Raw genomic sequence first — 11422 nt, forward strand, 5'->3', positions numbered from 1 at the left:
AAACTGGAAACAACCTTAATGTCCACATCTGTAAAATAAATAAATTGTGGTATATTCATATAACAAAACACTACAGCCATGAAACTGAACAAACTGTACTCACATGCAATAAAAACAATGATTCCTACAAACGTATGTTAGAAAAAGAAACTAAGCACAAAAGATGAAATCATGCTAAGACTATCCAATTATATGTCCTGTGGTTTTCCTCAAAAAGGTGAACTCAGAATTACCACGTGACCTAGTGTTTCCATTTCCCAAAAGTTGTTAAAGCAGGAATACAAACACCTTGTTCGTTGCAGTACTTTTTACAATAGTCTAAAGGAGCTCTGGTAGCGTAGTGGTTACGAATCAGGCTGTGAGCCGCAAGGTCAGCAGTTCGAAACTACCAGCTGTTCCGCAGGAGAAAGATGAGGCTCTCAGCTCCCGTAAATATTTACACCCTCGGAAACCCTGTACAGGGTTGCTATGGATCGGAACCAACTCCACAGCACTTAACAACAACAACAAAAAGGTGGAAACCACCGAAAATGCCCTTACCCAGATGAGTGGATCCACAAAATGTGCCTACAAAAAACCATACAATGGGATATGACTCAGCTCCAAAGAGAACTGAAGTCTTCATGCATTCCACGACTTAGATGAACCTTTAAAAGTGACTGTATATTAACCAAAAGAAGTCAGTCACCAAAGGACCAATAGTGTACGATCTCACTTAGATGAAATAAGCAAATGTACAAAAACCAAAGGGGCCCTGGTGGTGCTGTAGGTTAAGCAGCGTTGGGCAGCGAACTCTAAGGTTGGTGGTTTAAATCCACCAGCCATTTTACTGAGAAAGATGTGGCAGCCGACTTCCACCTGACTGAGGGCCTCAGAGAGCCTATGGGGAAGTTCTACTCATCCTAGAGAGTCACTATACGTCTAAATCAACGTGATGGCAGTGGGTTGGGGTTTTTTTGTTTTTAATACAGACCAAAACTTCTTAGTGATCACCAGAGCAGAAATAGGGAACAGGAGTTCTGGCCTAGAGGGCTGGGGCCACTGAATTCATGCTAACGCAGGAGGAATCATTTGCAAAAGAAGAGTGGAAAGAGAATACATTAAGAAGACTGAAATCAATGTCATGGAATTTTAAATGTAAAAAATGTCAAATTGGCTGCTGTTTTGTTATGTATATTTTTACCACAAAAATTTGTTTAAATCCTATTGTTGTTATGTGCCATGGAGTTGGTTCTGACTCATAGTGACCCTGTACACAGGGTTTCCTGTACAGGCTTCCCAGGCTGTAAATCTTTACGGGAGCAGAAAGCCTCATCTTTCTCCAGTGGAACAGCTGGTAGTTTCAAACTGCTGACCCTGAAGTTATCAGCCCGATTCATAAACACTACGCTACCAGAGCTCCTTAGTATCTCCATTTTTCTGATGAGGAAACTGAGGCATGGAGCGATGAAGTCATGTGCTCATGTGCTCTCAAGGTCACAGTAAGAGGGAGAGCTAGGATTGAAACCCAGGGCCTTCTCTGACATTCTAAAGGAAGGAATTTGGGGAGAAGGTGTCCTCAGTTAAACCCCTCCTTCTCTCCGTAATGGTTTGAGAATCTGCTTTCCAGTCTACACGCCATAGCGACCACCACCTTCCTTAGTGATTCGAAAGATTAAAGGACCTAGTACACAGTTTGTCTTAAATGTTTTCCCCACCCTGTCCCACTGTAGTCACTGCCTTTGTCCAGCCTGTTGGGTTTCACTCTCTCTGTAAGATGAAGGAGTTCATTAGGTGGTGCTGGTTCAAACGCATCCAGCAGTACCGCGGAAGAAAGGTCTGGTGATCTGCTTCCATAAAGATTACCGCCAACAAAACTCTAGTTCTGTACTCCAACACATAGATCTTCATGAGTTTGAATCAACTGGAAAGCAACCTTTGTTTGGGGGTGGGGAACGAGGGAAATGGGAACATCATGAGTCACCTGTAACTATTAATATGATACTTATTTAGTTACGAATATAAAAGCGCCAAAGCAAATCAGAAGTATTCAAATATGTCTTTCCACTTCTCTCTGCCTCTACTGAAACGACCTCTTAGTGTGGGCCTCAGTTTCCACATGTGAAAATGAGGCAATGCCATGCTGGGGAGGAGGGGGGAGGGCGAGCCATTGAAGACGATGACTCAGGTATTACAGAGGCCAAGGTCCCAAGGTGAGCCTCAGTTTCCCCATCTGTGGTATACGCCAGGGGATCAAGCCCTAGTTAACACACAGTAGGAATTTGAGTTGGGGAAGTGTAGACGCCACGTCCCTCCCCCAAGTCACTGTCCCGCGGGGCGACCAAGGTGAGTGTCCGTGTCCCCGCTGGTACCGCCCCCCAGTCGCCCATACTGGCCTTCCCAGACCCAGCTCGCAGACCCCGGGTTCCTGCCTCCCCAGGCCCAGCTCTGCTCCTCCACCCCTGTCGCACCACCAGTAGCGAACACTCACCGGCTTCCAGAGCCGTCCCGAGGCTCCGGCCTGGGGAGAAACAGGGGCGGGCGCACATGAAGCCCCGCCCCCACGAGCTCAGAGGTGACCAATCAGCGTCTGCTGCGGCAAAGGGACGGCTCCAGAAGAGATGTTGGCTGACCGGGCCAATCAGAAGTTAGCGAAGGGTGCCAGCCGTGGGAAAAGAACGGGCCGAGAGGGGAGCTAGGCAGTGCGGGCGTGACCAATGGCCAGGCGCGAGGGGCAGCCGGGGGCGGGAGGCACAGGGGGCCCTTCTGAATGGGCCGCTTTGTAAACAGGGCATGAATGGGGGCCTTTGTGAGAGCAGGCCTGGGGGGCGGCTGGAGGCCGGAATGCCTGGGTCCCTGGGGAGCCCGCGGGCAGGAGAGATGGGGGAGAGAATTCACTTTTGTCGAACGTCGACTTTGTACCAGATATTCTCTCCCAGGTTCTCAGAAACACTCCTCCCTAAGAAGGTGTGGACCGTGATAGCATGGGTAATCACGCTTCAGTAATAATGCCCAAACCAACCGCATCCATTGCCCTGGAGTCCATCCCGACTCACAGCGACCCTACAGGACAAAGTAGAACTGCCCCATAGTTTCCCAAACTGCAATCTTTACAGAAGCAGATTGCCACATCTTTCTTCTGCGGAGCAGCTGGTGGGTTCGAACTGCCAACCTCTTAGACGTTTTAACCACCGCACCACCAGGGCACCTTCAGTCATAAGAACGATCCGTTATTGAGCGCTAGCTGGATGCCACGTGCTGTGCTAACTAAGCGCTTTACCTGCATGATCTCACTTAATTCTTAGAAGCAACCCCTTGAAAATGGAGTTATTAAGATCTTCATCTTCCAGGATGAGGTCAACCAAAGCTTAAAGAAAGGAAGGTGTTAATTGCCGAAAGTCATAAAGTTGGCAAGTGGTAGAACCAGCAGTCAGAGAAAGCCAAATCTGACTCCAGAATTTTTGCTCTTAACAAGGCTATACCCAAAATCAGAGTGCTGTTGTTAGCTCCCTTGGATGCATGTGGCTTAGACTTACTGAGACATTATGTGTAACAGAACAAAACATTGTCTGGTCACTCAGCATCTCCATGATCATCGGTTTTATTTAATTCCATTGTTGCAGTCAAGCCACCTCTTGTCAATGACCATTTCTGATCTGCGGCTTTACAAAATCTGGTGTCGTATCAATTCATCCAATGGGCTAATAGGCCACTTGAACACCCATCTACGCGACTCTGAGACCAGAAGAACTAGATGGTGCCCAGCTGCCCCTACCAACTGCTTTGAAAGGGATCATATAAGAAGGTCCGGATAAAGCGGGGAGAAGAATGTGGAAAAAACTCAAAATTATTAAAAAGAAGAAGAAGAAAAAAAAGACTGGACTTAGTGGTCATAAAGAGATGAGAGAAACCTGAAAGTATGGCCAGTGGTTATCATTCAGGTGTGGAATGGAAGTCATCCTTGTGGCTCAACTTTCAGCCAAGCAGTAGCTAGGTGTGTTGTTGTTGTCAGGTGCCATCAAGTCGGAACCGACTCATAGCGACCCCATGTACAGCAGAACGAAACAATGTTCGATCCTGGGCCAACCTCACTACCGCTGCCACACTTGACGTCATCAATGATGCCACCTGGTTGATCCATATCGTTGGGGTCTTCCTCTTTTTCTCTGACCCTCCACCCTACCCAGCATGACATCCTTCTCCAACGACTGTTTCCTCCGGACAATATGTCCAAAGTAGGAGAGACGAAGCTTAGCCATCCTGGCCTCCAAGGAGCACTCTGGCTGCACTTCTTCCAAAACAGATCTATTGGTTCTTTTGGCAGTCCATGGCACTTTCAGTAGGTGTGTAGGAGGAACAATAACACTAGTTAGGTGTGCTCATCATGGAATTTTAAACCACTCAAGATCAAAAGGGCGGCATTTACCTAAGGTTCAGGTTCAGGTTCAAAAGAGTTGGGAAGGAGCGTGGCATGGGAACAAGATTAACAGGGAGGAAGTGGGATAAGTGATGTTACATGGTGGGCGGGCTGTGTGCCACTGAGTCAATTCCAACTCATAGAGACCCTGTATATGGTTTCCAAGACTGTAAATCTTTACGGAAGCAGAAAGTCCCAGCTTCCTCCCATGAAGCATCTGGTGGACTAGAATTGCTGACCTTGCAGTTAGCAGCCCAATGTTTAACCCACTACCCCACCCGTGCTTCAAGATGTTAGTTACATGGAGGGGTTTCAATCATTGACATGAAACGAAGTGTATGATTTGTTAAATGTAAAATTGATGGGCTGCTCTGTAAACTTCAATTCACAATAAAAAGTTTAAAAAACAAAAAACATGGGCTCCTTCTCCAGTGATCAATCCCTTCTGATCATGTTCCCAAAGTAAGCCAGTCAAAGTTTCCAACAACATTCTGTGAGCCGTACGGTTTTCATTGGCTGATGTTCAGAAGTTAGATCACCAGGCTTGGTCTGGAAGCGCCACCCAAACCTTTCCTCTGTGGGTGATCCTACTGGTATTAGAAACACCAGCACCGCAGCAGTAAAAAAGCTTCTATGATAAGACAAACTGATAGGTGGTTTGATTCTCAACTTATAAATGTGAAAACTGAAGCTCAGAAAAGGCAGGTGAACCCTCAAAGTCACAAGGCAAATGCTCTGTGAAGTCTGGACTTGATGCCATGTCTTAAGCTGACTTGGTGCTGGTGAGCACCATTACTCGGTAGTCTGTGTTCCCATTTTATAGGTATATACACTAAGTCTCCAAGAGGGCCAAGTGGCTGGAAGGGAGTTTTACACCAAATCAGATCCCAGCCAGACTTGCAGCCTGTTTTAGCAAAGTCTATTTATTTCTTTATCTGTAAAATGGAGTGTAGCCTCCCTATACTTTACTGCCAACGAGATTCTGTGAAACTATTCAAATCACACCTATCTTTGGCTGAATTGTGCCACAGGGGAAAAATATGTCAGAAGAGATTCTGAAACTTGCTCTTGAGTGTAAGACGCGAAAGCAAAGATGAAGTAAAAGAGCTGAACAAAATTGCAAAGGGTAGCTGAAGTAGATGAAGTATCATAAAGATACTTTATGCAAAGACCTGGAGTTAGAAAACCAGAGAGGAAGAACACACTCAACATGTCTCAAGCTGAAAAAACTGGATTAGGAAATTCAAACCTTGGGATGCCATATTGGAGGAGACTATGGAACCCTCATGTAGCACTGTAGGATAAGAACTGGGCTGCTAACCACAAGGTCAGAGGTTCAAAACAACCAGTCCCTCCTTGGAAACCCTATACAGGGTCACTATGAGTTGGAACCAACTCGATGGCACTTAACAACAACAACAGCAACAATGGGAAAAGTATTTAATGACACAGAAAGCATCCAAAAAAGATGGAAGGAATACGCAGAGTCACTGTATCAAAAAGAATTAAGGGCTATTCAAACATTTCAAGAAATCCCATTTGTCAACAACTGATGGTATTGAAGGAAGAAGTCCAAGCTTCACTGAAGGCATTGGTGAAAACCAATCTTCCAGGAACGACTGAATACAAATGAAATGTTTCAACAATCTGATGCAGCACTTGAGGCATTCGCTCATCTGCGGCAGGAAATTCAGAAGCTAGCTACCAGGCCAACCAATTGGAAAAGATCCATATTTGTGCCCATTCCAAAGAAAGGTGACCCAAAGGAATGTGAAAATCATCAAACAATATCATTAAAACGCTTGCAAAGAAAATTTTGCTGAAGATAATTTTTAAAACTTTTGCAGCGGTACAACTACAGGAAACTGCCAGAAATTCAAGTCAGATTCAGAAGAGTACGTGGAACAAAGGATACAGCATGACTGACGTCGATGAATCTTGTCGATGAATTCACTGAAAGCCATAAATACCAGAAAGTTGTTTACTTGTGCTTTATTGACTACACGAAGGTATTCAACTGTGTGGATCATACCAAAGTAAGGACAACATTTCAAAGAGTGGGAATTCCAGAACACTTCATTGTGCTCATGTGGAACCTGCACACAGATCAAGAGGCAGTTGTTCAAACAGAACAAGGGATACTAAATGTTCTAAAATCAGGAAAGGTATGCATCAAGGTTGTATCCTTTTACCATAGTTATTCAATAAATACAATGAGCAAATAATCTGAGAAGCTGGATTATATGAAGTATGTGGCATTAAGACTGGATGAAGACTTTAACTGTGTCATGCAGACGACCCAAGCTTGCTTGCTAAAAGCAAAGAGAACTTGGAAGTACTTACTGATGAAGATCAAAGACGGATTGCACCTCAATGAAAAAGAAAACAAAAATCCTCACAGCTAGACTAATAAATAACATTATGATAAACAGAGAAAAGATTGAAGTTGTCAAGACTTCATTTTGCTTGGATCCAAAATCAATGCTCATGGAAGTAAGCAGTCAAGAAATCAAATGACGTATTGTATTAGAAAAATCCATAAAAGGCCTCTTTAAAATTGTTCAAGAGTAAAGATGTCACTTTGAGAACTAAGGTGTGCCTGACCCAAGCCATGGTATTTTTCAATCGCCTCATATGCACGTGAAAGTTGAACAATGAATAAGGAAGGCCAGAGAAGATTTGATGCTTTTAAATTATGATACTGGCAAAGAATATTGACAGTACTATGTGGATTTCCAGAATAACAAACAAATCTGTGTAAACAAAAGTATAACCAAAATACTCCTTAGAAGTAAGGATGTGAGACCTGCTCAGCATTATCAGAGCGTATGTTAATGTTGTTTAGTGCTGTTAAGTCGCTTCAAACTCATAGCGACCCTGCCTAGGGTGTTTAAGAAGCGGCTGGTGTGTTTTAACCACTGACCTTGCGGTTCAAACCAACCTTGTGGTCCAGGGCTTATCCAACAGCGCCACACCAGAACTCCATCAGGGTGTATAGTGAGATTAAAGAACTCTAGGGGCAATCTTTAGCGTAGTGGTTACGAATCGGGCTGCGAACCGGAAGGTCAGCAGTTCAAAACTACCAGCTGCTCCGCGGGAGAAAGATGAGGCGATCTGCTCCCGTAAAGATTTACAGCCTCGGAAACCCTATTCAGGGTCGCTATGGGTCGAAACCGACTCGACGGCACTTAACAACAACAACAAGGGGCAGTCTTTAAAGTTCACCTCCCTTCTGGTCCCAGTGCCCAGGGCAATCGCTACCTTGCTGCATGCCCCGCCCCCCAATTTCAAAATAAATAGACATTGATTGTAAAGATGTGTTAGCAGAAACGCTCCCCCTCTCTTGTCTGGCTGCCTCAGTCGGGCGTCTTTCACATCTGTGGCACCGGGGACTGTCATCCCGTGCCTTGTCGGGCATCCTCCTTGACATGCACCCTGGGATTTTTTTTCTCATTTGCTATGCCTTGTATCCACCATGCTTAAGGGAAGTTATTGAACCGACCTGGATTAATAGAAACTGCTCAGTGGCGCCCTCTTTAGGTGGCATCTGGGACAGGTGTCAGAGGTCTCGTGGGTGCCAGACCTCAGATACGCCATCTTTGAGCTTCATAGCAACATGTAGGCCTCCAGGGGCAGAGGGCAGTGACTGATTATGAGGTGCATTTACAGGGATTGGAATAAAGTCTTCCTCATGGAAAGCAAGAATTCTGAACTGTGATAAACCAAAATCCACTGTATTGACTCAATTCTGACAGGGTGGCGTCCTGGTGTGGCGCTGTGGGTTAATGCGCCAGACTGCAAAGCCGTTTGAACTGCAACGTCGGCGGTTCAAGCTCACCAGCTGCTCTTCGGAAACCCTATACAAGGTCGCTATGGGTCAGAATAGACAGCATTTAACAATAATAACAGAGGACAGTGTAGGACAGCTCTATAGGGTTTCCTTACGGAAGCAAACTGTCCCAGGTTTCTCCTGAGGAGCAACTTGTGGGTTTGAACCACCGACCTCAAAGTTATCAGCCCAGCACTTAACCCACCGTGCCACCAGGGCTCCTTGAACACTGCTAGTCGTGGTCTATTTGCTTATCTGCTTAGCATGTCTGCACACTAAAATGGAAGTTTCACGAGGGCAAAAGTCTTTGTTTTATACAGTGTTGGATCCCCAGGGTCTGGCACATAATAACTACTAAATAAGAAACAAGGCCTTGTATTGTGTGGATTAAACGAATCAATATACATGGTCCCAGCATTGGGAAAAGGCAAAATAAGCAAATAATGATGATAATTACAGTTGCTATTTATTGCTTTCTGATAGATAGCATGTGGGTGAGAAACAAGAGAGAGAGAGAGAAAGAAAGTCAGAACTGGTCAAAACATCAGAGAAAAGAGGAATGGGATAGTTGGGAGGTAAGAGACAGAGATAAGAAGAGGGAGAAGCTGAAGTGGGAATCTGGCAGGGCATGGCGAGGTAGACACAGGTGAGAGCGTCTGACACCCAACAAATGCATCCCCAAATTTGAGATCAACTTGGCCATCAAGTTACAGGTAGGGAAACCGAGGCACAAGACAGGAGGGCCTTTCTGAGGGCCCCCACAGTAAAAATACAGCTCAGATTTATGAGATCTGACTACGTGATTGGTCAGTATCTCAATGCATCTTCCCACCAGTCCTCTGATATTTTATTACTTCATTCCATAGGCCAGCAATGTGCCCAGGGCCTCCTGGCTGCTGGAGTTGGAAGGCCTGAGCTTGGACCACAGTGGGTCAGACCCCTGGGTCTGTACCCTTAATCAAGATAGAGTGGAGGGCCCCTGTCACCCTGCAGTGAGGAGAACAAGCGCTGTGTATATTGAGTGTTGACTGTTTGCTGGGCATTGTGCCCTTTATATATATTATTAACTCACTGGATTCTCACCAATCCTATGTGGTTAGCACTTCTATTTGATAGATGAGAAACCTGAGGCTCTGAGACATGACAGTCTCCTTCCTGATAATCCAGCAGAGAGTATGGACAGATATGCAGCAGAAATTCCAAAAGGAAAAGCGCTGTAGGCTTATGCATTCTAATCATCATCTGCCAGGTAACTAGTGATGTCATCATTCTCAACAAAGGGCTAAATCTGCCTAGTAACTGGTGATGTCATTAACCTCACCTACAAAAACACCCATAAACTCATTGCTTTCTATTTGAATCCAGGATCCAGGGATTCTCAAGGCTGTAATATCAAACGCAAGTAAAATTTTGCTGAAGATAATTAAAAGATGGCTGCAACAGTACACCGACAGAGAACTGCCAAAAATGCAAGCCGGATTCAGAAGAGGACTTGGAACAAGGGATATCACTGGTGATGCCAGATGGATCTCGGATGAGAGCAAATGATATCAGGAAGATGTTTTGTTGTTGTTTTGAATCGGTCCTGACTCATAGCATCCCCATATACAGTTTCTGAGGAGTTTGAACAGCCGACCTTGTGGTTAGCAATGCCATACCGGGACTCCAGAAAGATGCTTACTTGAGCTTTATTGACTGTGTGGGTCATGGTGACAAGCTATGGATAACACCGAGAAGAATGGATATTCCATAACACTTAATTGTGCTCATGAGGAAACTGTACACAGACCAAGAGGCAGTCGTTTGAAAAGAACAAGGGGATACTGAATGGTTAAAATTCACCAAGGGTGTGTGTCAGGGTTGTATTCTTTCACCAAACGTATTCAAGCTGTATGCTGAGCAAATAATCCGAGAAGTTGAATTATATGAAGAAGAACACGGCATCAGGATTGGAGGAAGACCCATTAATGACCTGCAATATGTGGATGATGGAAGCAAAGAGGAATTAAAATATTTAAGATAAAAGACTTTATTCATAAATTCATAAAACTGAAACCCAAAATCCTCACCACTGGACCAGCAAATAAGATCATAATAACTGGAGAAAACATTGAAGTTGTCAAAGACTTCATGTTGTTGGGATCTATAGTCAACACTCATGGAAGTTGTTGTTGTTGTTGTTAAGTACCGTGGAGTCGGTTCCGACCCATAGCAACCCTGCACAGGGTTTCCAAGGCTGTAAATCTTTATGGGAGCAGAAAGCCTCATCTTTCTCCTGCAGAACAGCTGGTAGTTTCGAACTGCTGACTTTTAGGTTCACAGCCTAATTCGTAACCACTACACTACCAGAGCTGAAATTAAACAATGTATTGCATTAGGCAGATCTGCACAAGACTTCTTTAAAGTGTTCAAGAGCACAGATGTCAGCTTGACCCAAGCCATGGTGTCTTCAATAGCCTTAAATCCGTGTGAAAGTCGGTCAGTGAATGAGGAAGACTGGTCAGTGAATAAGTAGAACTGATGCATTTGAGTTATGGTGTTGGAGGAGAATTTTTTTTTAAGTACCAACAAATCTGTGTTGGAAAAAGTACAGGCAGAATGCTTCTAACTTAGAAGTCAGGATGGTGAGACTTGATCTCTTATACTTCAGACAAGTTATCAGGAGGGACCAGTCCCTGAAGAAGGACATCATGCTTGGAAGGTCAGTGAAAAAGAGGAAGACCCCCAACAAGATGGATCAACACAGTGGCAGCATCAATGGGCTCAAGCATAAAAACAATTGTGAGGATGGCACAGAGCGGGCAATGCTTTGTTCTGTTGTGCATAGGGTTGATATGAGTGGGAACTGACTCAATGGTACCTAACAACAACAACAACAACAACAATCTTTAAGGAAGCACTATCACATCTTGCTCCTGAAGAACAGCCGGTGGGTTCAGACCACTGGCAGCTGAGTGCTTTAACCACTGTATCACCAGGAGTCTTCAACTTCACTCTGGGCTACATCTACCTGCTACCTTGTGACATCATTAGTTCTATTGACTCATTGGGGTAGTTGAGTGATCATAATTAGCCTTCTTCCTGCGGAAGTTATTGTAAGAGTTCTGTAGCCAGGCACACTTCTAAGTGCTTTGAATGTACTCAGCTTACAATCCTCCTCACACAGATAGAGCAAAATTAACCATGTCTACCAGAAG

General features: G+C 44.7%; 1 protein-coding gene across 1 annotated transcript in view; it reads left to right on the top strand.

Moving 5' to 3' along the window:
- Positions 1–11422, top strand: part of IZUMO2 (IZUMO family member 2) — a 64179-nt gene that overhangs the window by 2579 nt on the left and 50178 nt on the right. The window contains exon 4 of the mRNA XM_006868387.1: positions 2362–2554. Within this exon, the coding sequence (XP_006868449.1) occupies positions 2362–2554 (193 nt within the window). The remainder of the gene's footprint in view (positions 1–2361; positions 2555–11422) is intronic.

This window comes from Chrysochloris asiatica, unplaced genomic scaffold, assembly GCF_000296735.1.
Source record: "Chrysochloris asiatica unplaced genomic scaffold, ChrAsi1.0 scaffold00116, whole genome shotgun sequence".
Classification (NCBI taxonomy): Eukaryota; Metazoa; Chordata; class Mammalia; order Afrosoricida; family Chrysochloridae; genus Chrysochloris; species Chrysochloris asiatica.